Source organism: Scardinius erythrophthalmus (genome assembly GCF_964197995.2).
Source record: "Scardinius erythrophthalmus genome assembly, chromosome: 16".
Lineage (NCBI taxonomy): Eukaryota > Metazoa > Chordata > Actinopteri > Cypriniformes > Leuciscidae > Scardinius > Scardinius erythrophthalmus.
In genome coordinates, this window is record NC_138236.1 from 20841808 (window position 1) to 20860164 (window position 18357).

General features: G+C 35.3%; 1 protein-coding gene across 1 annotated transcript in view; it reads left to right on the forward strand.

The window, feature by feature from the left end:
* The window catches only part of LOC308704375 (cell adhesion molecule CEACAM20-like), a 29094-nt gene that overhangs the window by 9315 nt on the left and 1422 nt on the right, over positions 1 to 18357 (forward strand). Inside the window, exons 2-8 of the mRNA XM_081388606.1 lie at positions 13223 to 13543; positions 15155 to 15430; positions 15546 to 15800; positions 16035 to 16155; positions 17661 to 17701; positions 17924 to 17946; positions 18160 to 18310. Coding sequence (XP_081244732.1) covers positions 15265 to 15430; positions 15546 to 15800; positions 16035 to 16155; positions 17661 to 17701; positions 17924 to 17946; positions 18160 to 18310 — 757 coding nt within the window. The 5' untranslated portion in view covers positions 13223 to 13543; positions 15155 to 15264. The remainder of the gene's footprint in view (positions 1 to 13222; positions 13544 to 15154; positions 15431 to 15545; positions 15801 to 16034; positions 16156 to 17660; positions 17702 to 17923; positions 17947 to 18159; positions 18311 to 18357) is intronic.

Below are 18357 nucleotides of genomic sequence, written 5' to 3' on the forward strand. Positions count from 1 at the left end.
AATCTTATAGTATTTTGGGACAAAATATTATAGTAATCTTATAGGAATACTATAGTAATTTGGGACATACTACAGAAGTACGATAAGACTACTATATAAATACTGTAGCAGCTTTAAAATATTATAGAGGTATTACAGAAAATCACAGAAGTATGTTATGTTCTGTAATACCTCTATAATATCCTAGAGCCGCTATAGTATTTCTATAGTAGTCTTATAGTACTTCTATAGTAATATTTTGTCCCAAAATACTATTTTCCTAAGGGTAATTAGGCCATGCATAACCAACACATAGACGTATATTTTCTGTCATTTAACGTCATTTAACGTCGGTCATCCTCATTAATGTATTTTAAATTGTTTTCATATTGAGATATGACGGCCAGAAAAAATTAAGTTATGTTAAGTTTTTGTTATGTTAAGTTTTTCAGTGCCATTGACTCCCATTATTTTTCGGCGTTTTCCTTCAGTTTTCAGTCCATAATGGCGGCCGCGCCGTCACGTCATGGGGGCAACTGTTGCTATGGAGCGTTCTATTGAGTTTCGCCTCTTGGGCTTCTATACTCTTTGCCTATAGAGCTGGTAAGTCCCGCCCCTTCCACTAATCCAGAGGTGTAAAGTCCAGGTTCAGAAAGTAAAAGTCCTCCTCAGTATTTTGTTCCAATCACCTGGATTTGCTAATTCAGCCAGGAGATAGAACTAATTAGTGAAATCAGCTGGCTGAGTTCATGGGTGGAATAAACATATGGCAGGACTTCTACTTTCTGACCCCTGGACTATACACCTCTGCGCTAATCCCCCTGGACCTCTAGGTTGAAAAATCGTCAATGCAAGTGAATGGGATAAAATAATTATTTTCTGGTCCCGTTTGAATATTGCCATGAATGTGAACATATGTTGTCTGTGAATTTTTTATATAACTTTTCATGCAAATAATGCTGCAATTTAGCTTGTAGAAGTTTGATACGGTTAGACTTTGTGTGAGAGCACTTTGTGGACTACAACTCTTCGCTGCTTTCGACGCGTTTGAAACGTCAACACCACTCGCACACGGACACTAGCTCACGGATCCCGCTAAACATGGCTGTGGCTTTGGTGCACTTCACCGCCTTCTTTCAGGGAGAGGACAAAATCGTTGAGGTTGGAGAAAACCACGGGTAAGTCAACTTTATGGGGTGACGTCACATAGGCGACATGTAGTCTTTCTCGTTATGTCTTTTCCACAACTGCAAGCCGAAGAATCATACCATATACTGTCAAACTCGTAACATGAAAAGTTATATAAAAAATTCACAGACAACATATGTTCACATTCATGGCACAATTCAAACGGGACCAGAAAATAATTATTTTCTCCCATTCACTTGCATTGACGATTTTTTAACCTAGAGGTCCACTTGGGGTTTTACGGATGGGCGGGACTTACCAGCTCTATAATATTTAATTTATTTAAATGAAAACGAAAAGAGGCAGAGTGGTGTTTTATAACATATTTCGTTTTATTGTTGCTTAAAATGTAAATACAGAGTAACAGAGATAACCGGAGTAGCAGAGCGAGCTGAGTGACGCTTTTACAGTTTTTTTCAATTGTTTACACGCAATTTTGAAAACCGGGTTCTTTTTTTCAAAACAGAATCACAATTATCCAAACACCACACTCAATTTGCATAATTCCTATATTGTTTGCAAAATGACACACTTCAGTCAAAACATACACACTTCAGTCAAAACATATACACATATTTGTGAAAATGCTATTAGTTTTCATTTAACCAACACAGTCCTCAAAGATCAGACACTATTGCAGCCAGTTACACACAGCTGTGATAAATATAAAACACATTTGTAAAAAAACTAATTTTAGGAAATAGCATGTGCTAGATATTTGGCCAGACATTGTTATGTAAGGGATAATTTAGATGACAAAAAAATAAAAATAATTGTGACAAACCCACAACATTCTTCATGATTAGTTTGAGATATAGGGAGAATGTACACAAATAGGCCTACTATAAACTTACCAAGCACTGCACAACACTGATGCTGCAGACTGAATATTTCAAGTATTTATTTCAATACTTACAGTATTTCTTACCATAATCAGTTACAGTAATCAACCAACAATGAAATCAATTAAACAAATAAAATCTGTAGACAAATAAAAATTACTGCATGGATTACATACACTTTGACTCTGAAGAAAAACTACTGTAAAAGAAACAAGAATACTGTAACTATTCATCATCTCTCCGTCTGGCTGGATCAGGCCATAAGACTTCATCCACATCACAGGCTATGTCTTCAATGGCATAAGTCCTTCCCTACCTCTTCCTCTACCTAGGCCTCTTCCTCTATCTCCTTCTTCTCCTCTTCCTCTACCTAGGCCTCTTCCTCTACCTCCTTCTTCTCCTCTTCCTCTACCTCCTTCTTCTCCTCTTCCTCTACCTCCTTCTCCTCCTCTTCCTCTACCTCCTTCTCCTCTTCCTCTACCTCCTTCTCCTCTTCCTCTACCTCCTTCTCCTCTTCCTCTACCTCCTTCATCTCCTCTTTGAGCTCCCCCTCTCATTCTCACTCTTCTTCTTTTTCTTCTTGCTCCTTCCATTTTTGTTGAAGACAGGTGAACTCACCTGCTGCCTTTTATAGCACACCTGAGTGCTGCGTTTTCAAATTAGCACATGTGTGCTTCAACACCTGGTGGTTGTGTTTATCCAATTCGTTCATTAGTGTTGTCATTGACAATCCGGGGCTTTTTTAATGACAAGGAAGTAACCTCACAATCCTTAACTGTGTCTAAGGTGTGAAAATGTGTGTGGAGTTTTACAAATCACTGTTTGTAATGTTTTGCAAAAAGGATGAAGCAGACATTGTGTGTAATGTTGTGCAAATCTGTGGAGGTGTTTTGCTCCTTGGAGTAGAATTTTGCAAATTGTGTGGAAATTTTTATTTTAGTGTGTAAACAATCGTAAAAAACTGTAAGAACGCGCTGTAGGCTACCATTTGCATGTAGGAGTCGCACATGGCAAGTACAAACTTTGCGTACTTGATATTGAGAAAAGCCTAATGTCGGCGCTTGTCTTCTTGTGACAAACATGTCGAGGAGCAAGAACAAGATCTGCTGTATGTCATCCATTGTAGTTTACTATGTTCTTCTTTGCGCGAAAATGACGTCGATCGAAACACCACGCCTATCAAGTAAGGGTACTGTTGGCAGTGGAAACGCTAGCCAGATCATGGTTAACAGACCCGAACCGTACCGTACTGTCCCGTACCGTCCTGTCCCGTACCGTACTGCTCAGTGGAAACGAGCCATTATAGTGGTACAAAACAGATAAATACAATAAACAGTAAATTCACATTATATCAGATAATAAAATATGGTTTATTTCTGTAAATTTTAAATTTACCCCTTCAATAGGATGGTAAATTCACATTATATCAGATAATAAAATACGGTTTATTACTGTAAATTTTAAGTTAAGTCTGTAAAACCAATAACGTTGCTACCGTATTTTTGACGGTAAAGTTCTGACAACCACAGCTGCCGTTTTTTTACCGTAAAAATCACGATTTAATTTTTTACAGTGCAAACACATTCTCATTCTCAAAACACATTCTGCACTCTAATGCACATGTCATCCATACTGGTAAACACAAGAGGCGACAATCAAATACAAACAGAGAACACATGTCATTGATTGAACAAAACCACTCAAAATTGATTTAACCTTTTTCAAAAGATGTGACACAACCAATATAAGCCAGTTCAGAAAGAAAACAGGTTGTTGAAGGTGGGAAGGAGAAAGTCTGAGAATGGATAGAAGAAACAATGTGAGAGGACGAGGACGAGTGCGTATGTGAGGTGGGCGACGAGGAGGAGGAGGAGGAGGAGGGCAAGAAAGAGGAAGAGGGGGAGGAGGGCAAGAAAAGAGGAGGGACAAGATTGCTTGTGATGTCGACGAAGTGCTCTGGCCTGACCCAGCCCAAAGACAAGAAGAAGCACATTGATCACGTTTACTCCTTTGATTTTTGTCTCTTTTAGTATTGTATACTGTAGTACAGCATTGTACACTGTAAAAATAAAAGGTGCCTGGAGGAACCTTTTGGGGTTCTTCACTTCGCCACACCGGCGGAACCGTCTGTAGATCCTCTAGGCACCCTTTAAAAAGGGCCGGTTCTCTGAGGAACCACACAGGTTTCCTGAGGAACTCTTATATTAGGCACTGTGTGGAACCACTTTGGGTGCCTCCAGGAACCAAATTTCATTTTTTTTTAAATATTTAATTTCATGTTGTTACTATGGTTACCTTTGACTTCTATTATAATAAACAAATTGAACCAAATACAAAATAAGAATTGTTTATTACATATTTGATATTCATTTTTATACATACACTTCCATGCACATGGGGAAAAAAGCTAACTACAGATTAATATCAATGACTACACAAAAAAATAGTATAATACATAAGCAACATGAATAATCAACCATGTATATACAATAGATAAACAAGAAAATACATCTCAACAAAATGCATGGAAACACATATGTTCCACTAAATAAATCAATGTAAAAAAATTACATTTGAACTAATTAAAAATGTCCATCATACTTAACTTTAAAACATTTGTGTTTCAGTCCGATAGTTAGTCTGACATCACTGTTTCCAAGTCCAAAAGCTCTATCAGATGTCAAAAACAAACAACAGTGCTAATATACACTCATTGTGCTGTAACCTTTATCTCTATACTGAAATCTCTGATGGTTAGTTATTCAGCTATTTTGAATCATAAAATGTTTAAGTCTGGGATGCCATTAGACTGGAGACTGTAATGTACACTATGGCTTTTGAAAAGCTTAAATGTGTGACTTGAATCAACAGTGTACATAAATGGTTGTTGAGTATTCTCATGAAACAAGATAGAGGAAGTAGAAGTAGAGGCTTCGACCCGAAACAGAGTTAAGGTGCAGTAAAATGATCTGTTGTTCTGTGAATGTTCACTGGTGAATTCAGTCATTTCAATATGAATTCACACGATCAGCAATTTCGTTTGTGGTCAAAAATGTCACTATGGGACCAAGTTGGTGTGAGGTACTTAAAGAGTTAGAAAAGTGAAAAGGTACAGCATCGTTTTCCGTTTGTTTTTCCTCTTTTCTGGTGGATGGTCCAGACACTTCAATGATTTTCAGGTCTACAGGAGGATTTTTATTCTTGGTCAAACTTGTATTTCAGCTTACCGAGATCCCTGCAAAGTACAAAATTTACTGTTAGTAATGTTATTAAAGTGATAGTTGTGAAATTTAAATAATTTCCTCAGCCTTGTGACGTTCCAAACCTGTTTGACTTTCTGTCTGTGGAACCCAAAAGCAAATCTCAGGCATAATGCAACCCCAGTCACCGATCGCTGACAATGCATGAAACACAAGCAGAAAACAATTGTGTAAATCATTCATGAAACCATTTTTATGTACACTTGTCTAGTTCAATTCAATGCAACAATTTATGTAAAAATGGTTAAGCTCCAAAAATGTCCCAGAAAAGATCCTAAAAATAATCAATGAGTTCACAACTTATGTGTTATGGGTTGTGTTGCAAGTCTTCTGAAGCCTAATTGCTTTTTCCTATTTATTTATTTATTTATTTTTTTGTCAAAGAAGACTAAACTTGAAGTTATAATTCAGAGTTAAAATGTCTATAGCATTTTTTGTGAATCAAACCTGTGATATTATTTTTCTGAGTAACATGAATGAGATTTGAGATCATGAGAAAAGATTTTCAGAGAGTAACTGATTAAAAAACACAAGTACACAGTCAAACAATACAATTTCACACAGAGAAAGTTCATAGTAATAAAGTACAGCATGTGGTGCAGGTAACTTACTGTAATTCAATGTTGCCACTGAAATGTTCAGATTATTTTAAAAAATGTAATGGTTGTTCTGGGGAAACAAAAGAACAAAGCTGATTATTCACAACATAATATTTATTGACCAGTAAATGGCTTTAAAATGGTATTTGAGAGAATGAGGGCACCTGTAGTAAAGTTAGCTAGGCTAAACAAAAACAGAGCAAACTATAACCTGTTTTTGTTATTCATAACAAACGCCAAGAATCAGAGAATTTTCTAAATTAGTTAGGCTATATCAGCAATTTGAAGACACAGTTGTACAAAATATGTTGAATTGAATGACTAAATCAATCTAAGACAATAAGTCAATCATTTCCATTTGTTCATTAGATCAACATAAGTTAGTTAGCATCGCGGCTAAAACCTTCATACCAGATACTGTGCAATAAACGAGTGGTAAACACTGTAAAAACGTAGTAATGTATAATAAATTTAGTTTATATATATGTGTGTTTAAATATATAGTGAGTAGACTCTGTATTTATATTTATTTGGCGAGTTTACAAACCTTGTAATGGAGAGCCGAATAAACGGCGGAAGCTTTGATGAGGGGAGCCGTTACTTTCCTGATGACGATCAGCTGAGCTTTGTTGCGCGCGAGCAGCGCGAGGATCACTGAAGCGACGACAGCTGAGGAATAGCAGCAGTTTCGTGACAGAATAATACTTTTCTCCTCCTGCTTCTTCTTCTTCATATAATATTATTATTATTTAGTGTTGTTGTTTAAGGTTTAAATGACTTAATAAAATAGGCCTATACTAAATATATGTAAGCTACCCAAGTGAAAAAGACTATAGTTACTGTTAAATGTATTAAAAATGCATTAAAGTATATTTGTATTGTAGGTCTACTAAAAACACACTCAAGTACATTTTTAATACATTTAATAGTACATCTTTTTCACCTGGGTATGTATACTGAATCAAACTTGCCTATAATAATAATAATAATAATAATAAAAATGCATTAAAGTAGGCTATATTTGTATTGTAGGTCTACTAAAAACACACTCAAGTACATTTTTAATACATTTAATAGTACATCTTTTTCACCTGGGTATGTATACTGAATCAAACTTGCCTATAATAATAATAATAATAATAATAAAAATGCATTAAAGTAGGCTATATTTGTATTGTAGGTCTACTAAAAACACACTCAAGTACATTTTTAATACATTTAATAGTACGTCTTTTTCACCTGGGTATGTATACTGAATCAAACTTAAGTAGCCTATAATAATAATAGGATAATAATAATAATAATAGAATAATAATCTAATTCGGGCCTCACTGAACCATTGGGTTCCTCCAGATGCTGGCTTTAACATAAGAGATCTTCCAGGAACCACTTAAATGTTAAAAGATCTTCCAATAACCCTTTTATCGCATTTAAGTTCCTCTATTTTCCCCCAAAGCACTTCGAGGTCTTATGGTAATGAAAAGGTGACTCCAGAACCTCTGAAGTAAATACAAAGTGCTTAAAGGATCCCATAAGTTCCAGCAAGAACCTCAAAGATTGTCAATGCTCCTCCAGTAACCCTACTATAGGAAAAAGAGCTCTGAGGCACCAAAATTACATTTTGAAGTTCCTTGAGTATCCAACAGGATACTTGAGGCTCAAATTGTATGGCCCTGAACATTGTTAACATTGTTAACCATTTGTTTACAGTAATAGATTTTGACTGGTTGCAGGTTCATATCAACAAAGAACAAGAATTACAGTATCACAAAGACAAAGGAGAAGTTTGTGAGATGCAGGGTACAGTACTGTAAAAATAGGGGTACAAGGAGTAGGAAGAACAAAAAAAATTGCAAAGAGCAAAGCAGAGTAGTAATTTCTGATAAATTTTGAGCTACTATAGAACATGTTTTCGGTCATCAAAAGACAATGACGGAAAAATATGAAATTTGTTTTGAGATTAAAATTTGTACTTCTCCCTGGAACTATATGTTTCGAACAATGAGTTTTCTATTTTTTTGGTGTGTTGTTTACTGACTGCTTGATAGTGTATATCATTTTGATCACTTTGTTTATGATTTGAGAGCAGTGTTTGATTTTGAACACAGACTGTTTTGAGGTGAAAGTTTCATTTTGCAAGAGGAGTCAGAGGTTTTGTAAATAGTGCTTGAAGATGAGGTTTTGTGTTTAATGTTTTCAGAAAATGGAGCAAAGATTCAGAAATTGTGTTTTAGCAATTGAGAAACACTAAGTAATTAAATTAGCAGAACATTACTGATAACCCCTGCTGTCAGGATTTTACGCTTAATTTACAGTCCTCCCACCATAATCACTTTACAGAATGTTACCGTAATAATACCATGCAAGTATTACATGCACAATTAAATACAGTAAAAAATAAATAAATAAATTTGAGTCCACTAAACAAAATGTTTCTTAATCAGTTTTAGGTGTAATTCATTACTAAAGCCCTATTCGGACGGTAATTGTTTCTCATGGGGTTGTAAGTTATTTTCAACATTTACAGGGGCTAGTTAGTAATTTTATTGCCATCCGAATCCAGAATGACAGGGTTTTTCTCCCACCACTCACACAATATCTTCAGCCGAATTACTTGCCGTTTTTTTGTAGAACACCAAGGTTGAGTGGTAATTTAATTGCTGTCCGAATTTCAGGTCTCTGAATTTAGAAGAGGAGATCAATTCAAAATTCACCGTTTAACCCTCTGGGCCTCTTCAGTCAAAAATGGCCGAAAAATTTTACTTTAAAATTTGGGGGGAAAAGGAAAAGAAAAGGCACAGTTGGCTTCTTCGCAGTCAAAAATGACCGACATTGGAAATTAATGGGAAATATGAAAAAATACAAAAACTCTGAGAATCTTTTAGTGGTACAAACTGTAAATCAGACACTGTGTAAAAGTGCACAGCAATGAAGGGGTGACACTCCAAAAAAATCAAGAGTGTAAAATAGACATATTTATGTCCACTAGAGAATTTATAAGCCACTTTATTTAGAACTATAAATGCTAAAACACTAAACCACATTCTCTGAACCAAATTCTCAATAGCCTAAACCAATTTGTCAAATAAATCACTATTTCTGTAAAACATTAAACAAGTTCAGGTAAAACACGTTTGCAAATCTCATGCACTCGTTTTGCAAAACTCTAAACACATTCTCACTCATTAAAGCAAATTTCGCATTGTGATGCACTTATGTTTCAAAACGCTAAACACAGGCAGGCAAAAGTTAAACACAACTACAACACAGTTGTCATCGATAACACACAACGACTCAAAATTGTTCACACTTATTTCTAATGATGTGACCAAACCAACTGTACATAATACATGTCAGTTCAGTGCCAAAATTTACTCAAAATGTTGCACTGAATGTTGATGGAAACAATAAGAGGGAGAGAAGGAAGAGTATGTGTATAAGAGACGGTGAACAAGGAGGAAGAGGATGAGAAAGAGCAAGTTGTGGAGAATGTTGTCAAGGCTGGATCTGACACTCCAGAGGGTTTTTCCCTTTGCAAGAGACGACACTGCTTGTGATGTGGACAGAGTCCTCAGGCCGGACTCAGCATGAAGACACAATGCTGAAGCAGAATCAATCTCTCACTGACCTTGATTTTGCAGTCGCACAACTCTTTTGAGTGTACTGTAACATGCTTTCATTTAGAGTTTTTTAACCTTTTTGGCATTTGCAGTTGTGTCACTGTATTTCCACAGTATGCAAGTGCTGAATATACAGACATTCAATAGGCCTACTACAATTACTATACTATACAATTCAGTACAATACTATACTTGCAATACATACAGTATACAATTTATTCACCTACTGTAAGTTGTTTTTTCTGTAACTGCATGCTTTAGATTCTGCACTCAAAAAAATGCTGGGTTGTTTCTGTAAACACATTGTTGGGTTGATTGTGCTGGGTCAAAATATTGGGTTGTTTGGGGTACTGTAAACACATTATTGGGTTGCTCATGCTGGGTCAAATGAGTTGTAAGGGGGTTATTTACAAATAAACAGTTGGTTGGGTTATTTTGACCCAGCAACTGGTTTATTCTTTGCGGAACTTTCTGGATCTTCACTTCAGACTCGAGGAGCACGCCACACGGGAGCAGGCAGTGTTTTATGGTAAGTTAATAATGTTTACCTATATTTTTAAAAAGTTGTGGTAACTGCAAGCTAATTTCACTGTTCAACATACAGTCTTTGATATGGAAGTAAGAGGGGTAACGTATTTATTCTGTGAAACCTAAATAGCCACAGCTAAGTTAGCCGGTTAGATTTGTTGACAAAATTTCGCATCGTTAAATCCTTAATTGTAAACCAGCTAGGCCTATGTCAGCAGCCTTTTTAAAATATGCAGTTTAAATTGTAAATTCATCACGTAATTATCGCATTCATTGTGGACGTTGTGTATTTAAAAGTGAGGAAAGCGTTTTGAATGAAATCCATACAAGCGCGGTATAATTTTAGTCCCTCACAGGGCTTGCACGTAAAATTGCGGGAAAAGACAGAGAAATGAGACGCAGTCTCGAGGCTATATCTACTAGGCCTAGCTAGTGAGTTGTGTGTGGAAAGTGTGCTGGTAGATTGTAGAAATACTCGTCAGAAGAAGCGACTGGGGTAAGTTCCAGCATTTTCCTCCTGCGTGTGTCTTCTGTAATGTCTGTCGGGATCGTTCAGAAAAAAAATGAACTGAGGAATAACATCACGATACGCGCCGTCACATTGTGATCTGGTTAGTAGCCTATAGTGTAAGGAATTTCAGCCTGGTTTGTCAATGGACAGGCGCCAGTTTTGAGAAGAAAATTATTAAGAATGATCGTCAATATTTAAAACTTAAAAAATGTAGACTTACATGATAACCTGCCATGCATGTCATCTTTCATTTTATTGTGTAACATTATCTAAGCGTGACGATCATCAGCTCTGCCAGTCAGGAGATTAACGAGCAGCTTTGTTGGTTTTAATGTTAAAGAAAGACACTATCAACATTAGGCTACAGTAATATTTTTACTTTTATTGCCTAAATGTTGAAAATATTAGTCCAAAGTACTCTTTTATTACTATAATTCAGTTTGCAAATAATGAATTTAAATAGACATTTTGTTTGTTTGCCACATTTAGTCATATTTGGTAATGTTTGCAATAACATTTTTTTGATACTTCCACAAAAAAAAGCTTAACTTGCATGTTAGTTATATTGCAACACTCTAAGTGATTGTGTGTAATCAACAGGTGGGGACCAACGTGGTTGAATATTCACAAAATGAGATGACTGGAGCATTGCTGCATATTCTGTGCCTCAAGGATGAGACGAGGGGGACATGTCAGACCTTTGCCATTGTTCCAGGCCACGCCATCGAGACCGAGTCTTTGCTGAAGGCTGTTCATCTTTGTTTCAAAGCTTTTTTTGTTTTTGATGTTAAATACACTCCCGCCTGGGAGTTTCTCCAGCATGCCATATATCAAATTAATGGAAAGAGTCCTCCTCTGTACAATTTGAGGACAACAGTTGTTTCAGGCCCACGTGATATTTAGTCGCATTTTAAATGTTTGTTGCTGTTCTTAATAAATTAACACATCTTAATAAATGAATTCGTAATCGTATAAGTTCAAATGAGTTGCTTAATGACTTTTAAAGGTGCATTGTGTAATATTTACGAGGATCTGTTGACAGAAATGCAATATCATATAGGCCTACATAACTATGTTTTCAGTGGTGTATAAAGACCTTACTTAATGAACGTTATGTTTTTATTACCTTAGAAGTATACATTGTATAATTGTAATAATTGTATACAAAAAATTATTAAAGATATGTATTAAAAATGTAAAAAATTAAAAATTAAACGAGATTTAAATCAAATTTACAGTGGTCTCTCTGGTTTATTGTATTACAGAGACAATAATTATTTTATATTCGTAATATAACAAATATTTGTTACTAATTCTATTAAGGCAATGAGACACGAAATAACCCAGCATATAAGTAGGACTTAACCCAGCAAGAGGGTTAATTCCACCCACTGGTTGGGTCAAATGAATGACCCAGAAATATGGGTTAAATGGTAAAACCCAGCACTTGGGTCAAACCAACCCAGCGTGTGTTCTGTCCAATAGTGACCCAGCCGTGTGGTTAAGGTTGGGTTATTTTTTAACCCAGCAGTTTTTAGAGTGTGTGTTCTCCATTTTTTGATGTAGTGTCTAATGAATGGTATGTAGTGTTTATAATATTGACTCGCTGTGTGTATGATCTGAAAGCATTGTTTGATTTTGAGCACAGATAAAATAGTTTTGAGGCAATTGTTTGAGTCAGATGTTCTCTGAATGTGGTTTGAAAATTTGGTTTTGTGTTTAAGGTTTTGAGAAAGTGAGTGATGGTTTCAAAAAATGTGTTTTAGCAATTCAGAAAAATTGTAATGTCATAATTTTGATTGTTAAATTCATAATTTAAAAAATCTAATCTCATAATTTTGATTCAATGTCTTAATTTCGACTTGTCATGATTTTGATTTAGTAAGTTAAAATTCTGACTTTTCAGTTTTATGTCATATTTATGAGTTAACAAGTAGGCTATGTCATAATTTCGATTTTTTTTTTCTTATGTGGCGGAAACGGCTTCCATAAACTTCCTGTCTTACTTATATTTTGTTTGTAAAGTGTTTTTGAGCTTCTGGAATTTATGAGGGTCTGAATAATGTTGGTTGGTTTGTGCCAGTAAGAGGTATAAAAAAAACCTAGTGAAAATAGAGCATTTGTTATATTTAGTAAAACATGTATTCCTTAGACCCACCCAATAGCAAGAGTGAATCAGTAATATAAAATAATCTATTTTAATAGAATAAAGCAATCTAATTTGGATGTTACATGACTGAAGTGATTCATTTAGCTCTTCCATGATTAAAAATGTGACTTCTGTATTAACAGCGCTAGGTGGCGCAGTGAGTTCTCTGCATTCTTGAACTGCCGTTTATCATTAACTGAAAACTGATGTAAATAGTTCAGATGATTTGAGCTGCAGATCCTGACAGATAAGAGCTCGATCATGATGGTTTCTAATCGTTTATACTGGATGCTGTGGATTTTGTTGTGTTTTGGTGAGACTTTTTTTTACTTGAATATCTGTATAAATAGTAGGGCTACTTCTATTTTAATTAGGTAATTGCAGAAGAATGTCTGCCTTCTACTGAAATTGTTATTAAAATTTAAATAAAAAATTCACTTCTGTAATTGTAGTAGTTATAACTGCAGAACAAAAAAAATGTAAGTAGGCCTATACATTTAGTGCGATTTTAACTTTCTTTTAATTTCTTTCTTTCATAAAACACAGGACAATATTTCGGTCAAGAACTGCATTTTCCTGAGCCGGCTAATGGAGCAGTGGGAGAAAGCGTGGTGCTCGCCCCTGATAACCCACCCTCCACATCGACTGATATAACTCACTGGTCTTTTGCTTCCATTACTATAATTAGAATATCGTCTGGTGTAACTACAGTAAACCCCGCATATGTAGGCAGAGTTAGTTTGGACAACAACACACTCGCTCTGGAGCTGCAGAATCTGAGACTGAGTGATTCTGGAATATACAGACTCAGTGTAACAAGTAGTGCTTTCGAGACACTTACAGGAGAAACTTCACTACAAGTGTTCGGTGAGTGTGTTGCTAAAACTTAGTTCAGCTTTTAAGCATAAAATATATTGGCCTAAAAGATGATGATATGAAACGAATTTAATAAATATGTGAATGACAAAATAGACTATGTAGGCTAACTCTTTTCCCTATGTAACATGCTGTAAATTAAACAAAAATGTGGATGTGTAAAATAATAAGATTGTTTCTGTAATCTAGACATGCAAGGTGTTAATTTGGGCACTCTTGTGTTCCAGGGATTTTTTATTATTATTATTATTTTAAATTATTAGTACCACACATAGTATTTAAACTTTAAATTGTTATGGAAACCACACTAAATGTCTTGGAAATGTGTTACTGTTATAATCAAATTTTAAATACCTTTTAGGCAATATTGTTTTATTGTTTATTAAATCTTGTCCAATACCTAAAATTTCAAGCTCATATCTATGACAATTTTAATAAAACATATGAATTATTACAAACTATGAAGATCTAAACAGTGAATTACACATAAACAATTTTTATTTAAATGGATATTTTTCACAAATGAAAAATAGTTGTGGCATAATTTTCATTTCAACAGTTTTACTCCTGATAAAATAGTGTTCAAAGTCTGAGGGTCCTGTTGGAGGGGTCTTGTTGACCATGGGGCGCACACATTTAAGGACAAATAACCCTTTTTTTCATTGTTGATGGGCCTTTTCTAATTCTCTGGACGACGGTGCCTTGAAACATAAAGCCTCCCTGGCCCCTGGTCAAGGGCCCCTGAGCATTTAATACCCTAGGCTATAATGTGAATTTCCAACATTGATAATAAATCAGCATATTAGTAGTGTATGTTGGTACAAAATATTTCTATTTTAAATAAATGCTGTTCTTTTTTTTATTATTATAATATTTTTTTTACTCAGAATCCTGAAAAAGTATCAAAGGTTAGAAGTATATCAAAATAGAAAACCATTATTTTAAATTGTAATATTTCACAATATTACCGTTTATATATATATATATATATATATATATATATATATATATATATATATATATATATATATATATATATATATATATATATATATATATATATATTTGATCAAATAAATAATATATATATATATGCCCTTTTTTTACATTTGAGCCCCTGCCCCTGAGGAACTCTCTGCACGTCCCTGGTCAACAGCATTTCATTTCAGTTAATGTTAATTTCAACATTTACATATTTAAAAACTAATTGTATTTGCTAACATTAGTTAATGCACTGTGAACTAACTTGAACAAACAATGGACAGCTGTATTTGAACTAATGTTAACAAAGATTAATAAATACTGTAACAAATGTATTGCTCATTGTTAGTTCATGTTAATTAATATATATGAACTAATAAATGAGACCTTATTGATAAGTGTTACTGTTATTTTAGTACTTAAATTTAAACTAAATGAGAAATATTGCCTATGCAACAAGTTAAAATAATTTGATGTATGTTAATGTTTATTGTTTATTCATGTAATGAAAATGTTATTTATGGTTTTAGTTTTAGATTTTAATTAGCAATAAGTGCTCACTAAACGTGAAAGACTAATTATAGATCCAGTGTATTTATTCTTTCTCTCTTGTTTACACAGAAAAAATATCTAATGTCAGGCTTATTGGTCCAGAAGAATCATTAATAGAGGGCGACTCATCTGCTAACATCACCTCTGAGGGAACTGGCAGCGTCACCTCTGTGGAGTGGATGAAAGATAACAGTCCTCTGTCTCCTAGCAACCGCATCATCTTCTCACCTGATAACAGATCAGTGTCCATCAGTCCAGTGCAGAGATCAGACAGTGGGGAATATCAGTGTACTTATAGAAACCCTGTCAGCTCTGAGACGGCGAAACACAGCCTGATCATCAACTGTGAGTGTTAAACATTTAAACATCAAGATGACTTGAGCTCAAACCTGATGAAATATAGACATACTTCAGTGCTCAGTTTGTCCCTCTGACAGTGAATCTCTTGTGTTTGTTCTAGATGGACCAGAAGATGTTTCTATTGAAGGTCCGAAAGTGGTGGATTTAGGGGTTCGAGTGTCTCTGTCTTGCTCTGCAAATTCTGTACCTTCTGCCTCATTCATCTGGAGGTTTAATGGAACAGACACCAATGTGACCACACACACTTTCACCATAGAGAAGACTGACTTCACACACAGTGGAGATTACGAATGCACTGCCTCGAATAGTGTCACGAAGAGAAGTGCCTCACAAAGACATGCTTTACTAGTTAAAGGTAAGCAGTTAAAACTAACCTGAAACTTGTAAACATATGATAAGCAATGCCTTCACTTTAATGTTCCGCTTAATTTGCCACTTATTTAAAAATGTTTAAAATAAAAACTATATATAAATAAATTGGCTGCTGTTTTAGCTGGTGTTTTAAATTACTTTTACATTTTTGATGAAGGATAAAGTATTGTGTGCAGCACATGATCTTCGTCTGTTGTTTCTTGTGTCTTTACTATAGTAGCTGGAGGAGGAGGAGGAGGACTGACAACAGGAGCGATAGTTGGGATTGTCATTGGTGTTTTAGTGGCAGTTGCAGGCATTTGTGGTCTTATTTTCTACTTAATAAAAACCAAGAAAATGTGAGTAATTTTAAAATCACATCACAGCTTTAAAGGTAGGGTAGGTAGGATTTTTATAAAAAAAAAAACAATCAAATTTGTTTAAACTGTCTTTATATACCAATACATAATTAAAATGTAAGTGCTCTGAAAAAGAGAGTTTAAAAATCGAGTGACTGTAGACCTTTTAATCTGCAATAAACACAGCTCATTATTTCCATTCAGGACGAAACAATTGATTGGTTTGGGCGACTGTCACTCTCTCTCGCAACCATGGCTACCACCCCTGTTGCTACAAGATCTGGCCATATGCGCGCGCACCCGTTTGATTTGAGGAGTGCAAGAGAGGCGCGGAACCTACGAAGAGTAAAATTATGGCAGAGAAAAAGCATTCAAAATTCAAAGCTCCTGCATATGCAGTCAGCGAAGGCAAACAAGGCAAAAACTACTTCCTCGGACCCTGGTTGCCCGCACTCTTGAACGACCTCCTCTGCTTCGCCCTCGACCCCGGACCTGTCCTCGAACCGACGATGCGGTACTTGTCACTGGAGTGTAACGTTAGTCCTCATCAGAGTCAACAATGTTTTCATCATGGAAACTCTTACATGCAAAACACCGTATATGTTATTAATCTTACACGAAATTCACCTTCACAGTGTAACTGATGGTAATGGAAAAACGTGTATCAATGCAACCTGTTTTTAGCTTTGCCTTATAAATATAGCTCATTACCTATAGCCTAGCTCGTTACCGAATCAAACAAAGTATATTTTAAACTTTACCAGTATCGATATGCTAGCTTGATAGTGAGTAGGCTACTAAAAGCCATCTTATTTGTTTATATTTATAGTGATAAAGTTAGGTATTTTATTACATGTGATTCTGACATGATGTCACTGCATGCACTGCGCTCCTTCCTCCCCACTCGTCTCAGGTAAATAATAAATGCGTCTTCCAGCTGAGCCTGAGCGTTTGGCGTCGCGCGTTCATGTGTTTTGGGGGCGTGGCTTTGGAAGGAGCTCAGAAGGGAGGGGGTGGAGTGAATGGAAATAATGAGCTGTGTTTACAACAGTCGTGAGAGGTCTACAGACACTCGATTTTTATACTCTCTTTTTCAGAGTACTTACATTTTAATTATGTATTGGTATATAAAGACAGTTTAAACAAATTTGGAATGTTTTTTTTTTTTTTTTTGAAAAATCCTACCTACCCTACCTTTAACGCATTTATTTTAGAGACTTTTGTCAATGAGTGTCTTTGTCACAACTTGTGTCTTGGTATCTTTGTAAATCAAAGTCCTAATGATCAAAATCCCATTTTTGTATGATACTATACCATATCAAGTACAGTCATTACAGACATTTTCCCTTAAAACATGTTAATATTTTAGTGGTATTTCATGCATAATAACAGAATGACTATGGTCTCAGTGGAAACTATAACTGTCATATGCTGCCTTTTTGTGAGACAGATATGTGGTAAAGAAAAACAACTTTTAACAAATTGTATTTATCTTTACACTACAGTCCAAAAATGAATGAACAACAAAGAGGACAAGCAAGTGGAGGTATGTTTGTTATTTATTCTTCATAATACCAACATCCCAGAGAGCAACAGCTAGATTCAGCGATGCGGGGCAGATCTGGGCTGACACTATGTTGCTGTCTGGGATGAGTATGATCTGATTGAAACAGCACAACTGTCTTCCCCAGTTGTAACAAGATTGACTGATAATGACCTGTAAAAGATTTCAGTATCAAACTCACTGAGTGTTTCTTTCTTTAAACAGCAGCACAAAACATACAGGAGCCTGTGAGTGACGTTCAGTTTTTGTTTTCTACTCAGCACAACACTTTTTATGCAGTACAGTCATTATGATTGGCATTACCACTGTTTAATAGTGGGCTTTATGTTTCACCATTTAAATATGAGCAACATACTTTTACTTCATGTGACATCATCATCATATATGGCATTGTAATGTAAGAAAAACAAATTAATTTGTTTTTAATTTGCTGTTTGTAGCACTATGAAAGAACCCTTGATTTCCAGATGACTAGTGGAGATGGAAATATGAGTGAAAGGAATATATATGTGAATCTATGTGAAAATAATGACTATGAAAATGTAAAACATGGGTTTTCAAACAGACCCAGGGCTCCTACACCTCCACCAGGTGAGCAGTTTCATAATATTTATATCCATTCTGTCCCATTCTTCATA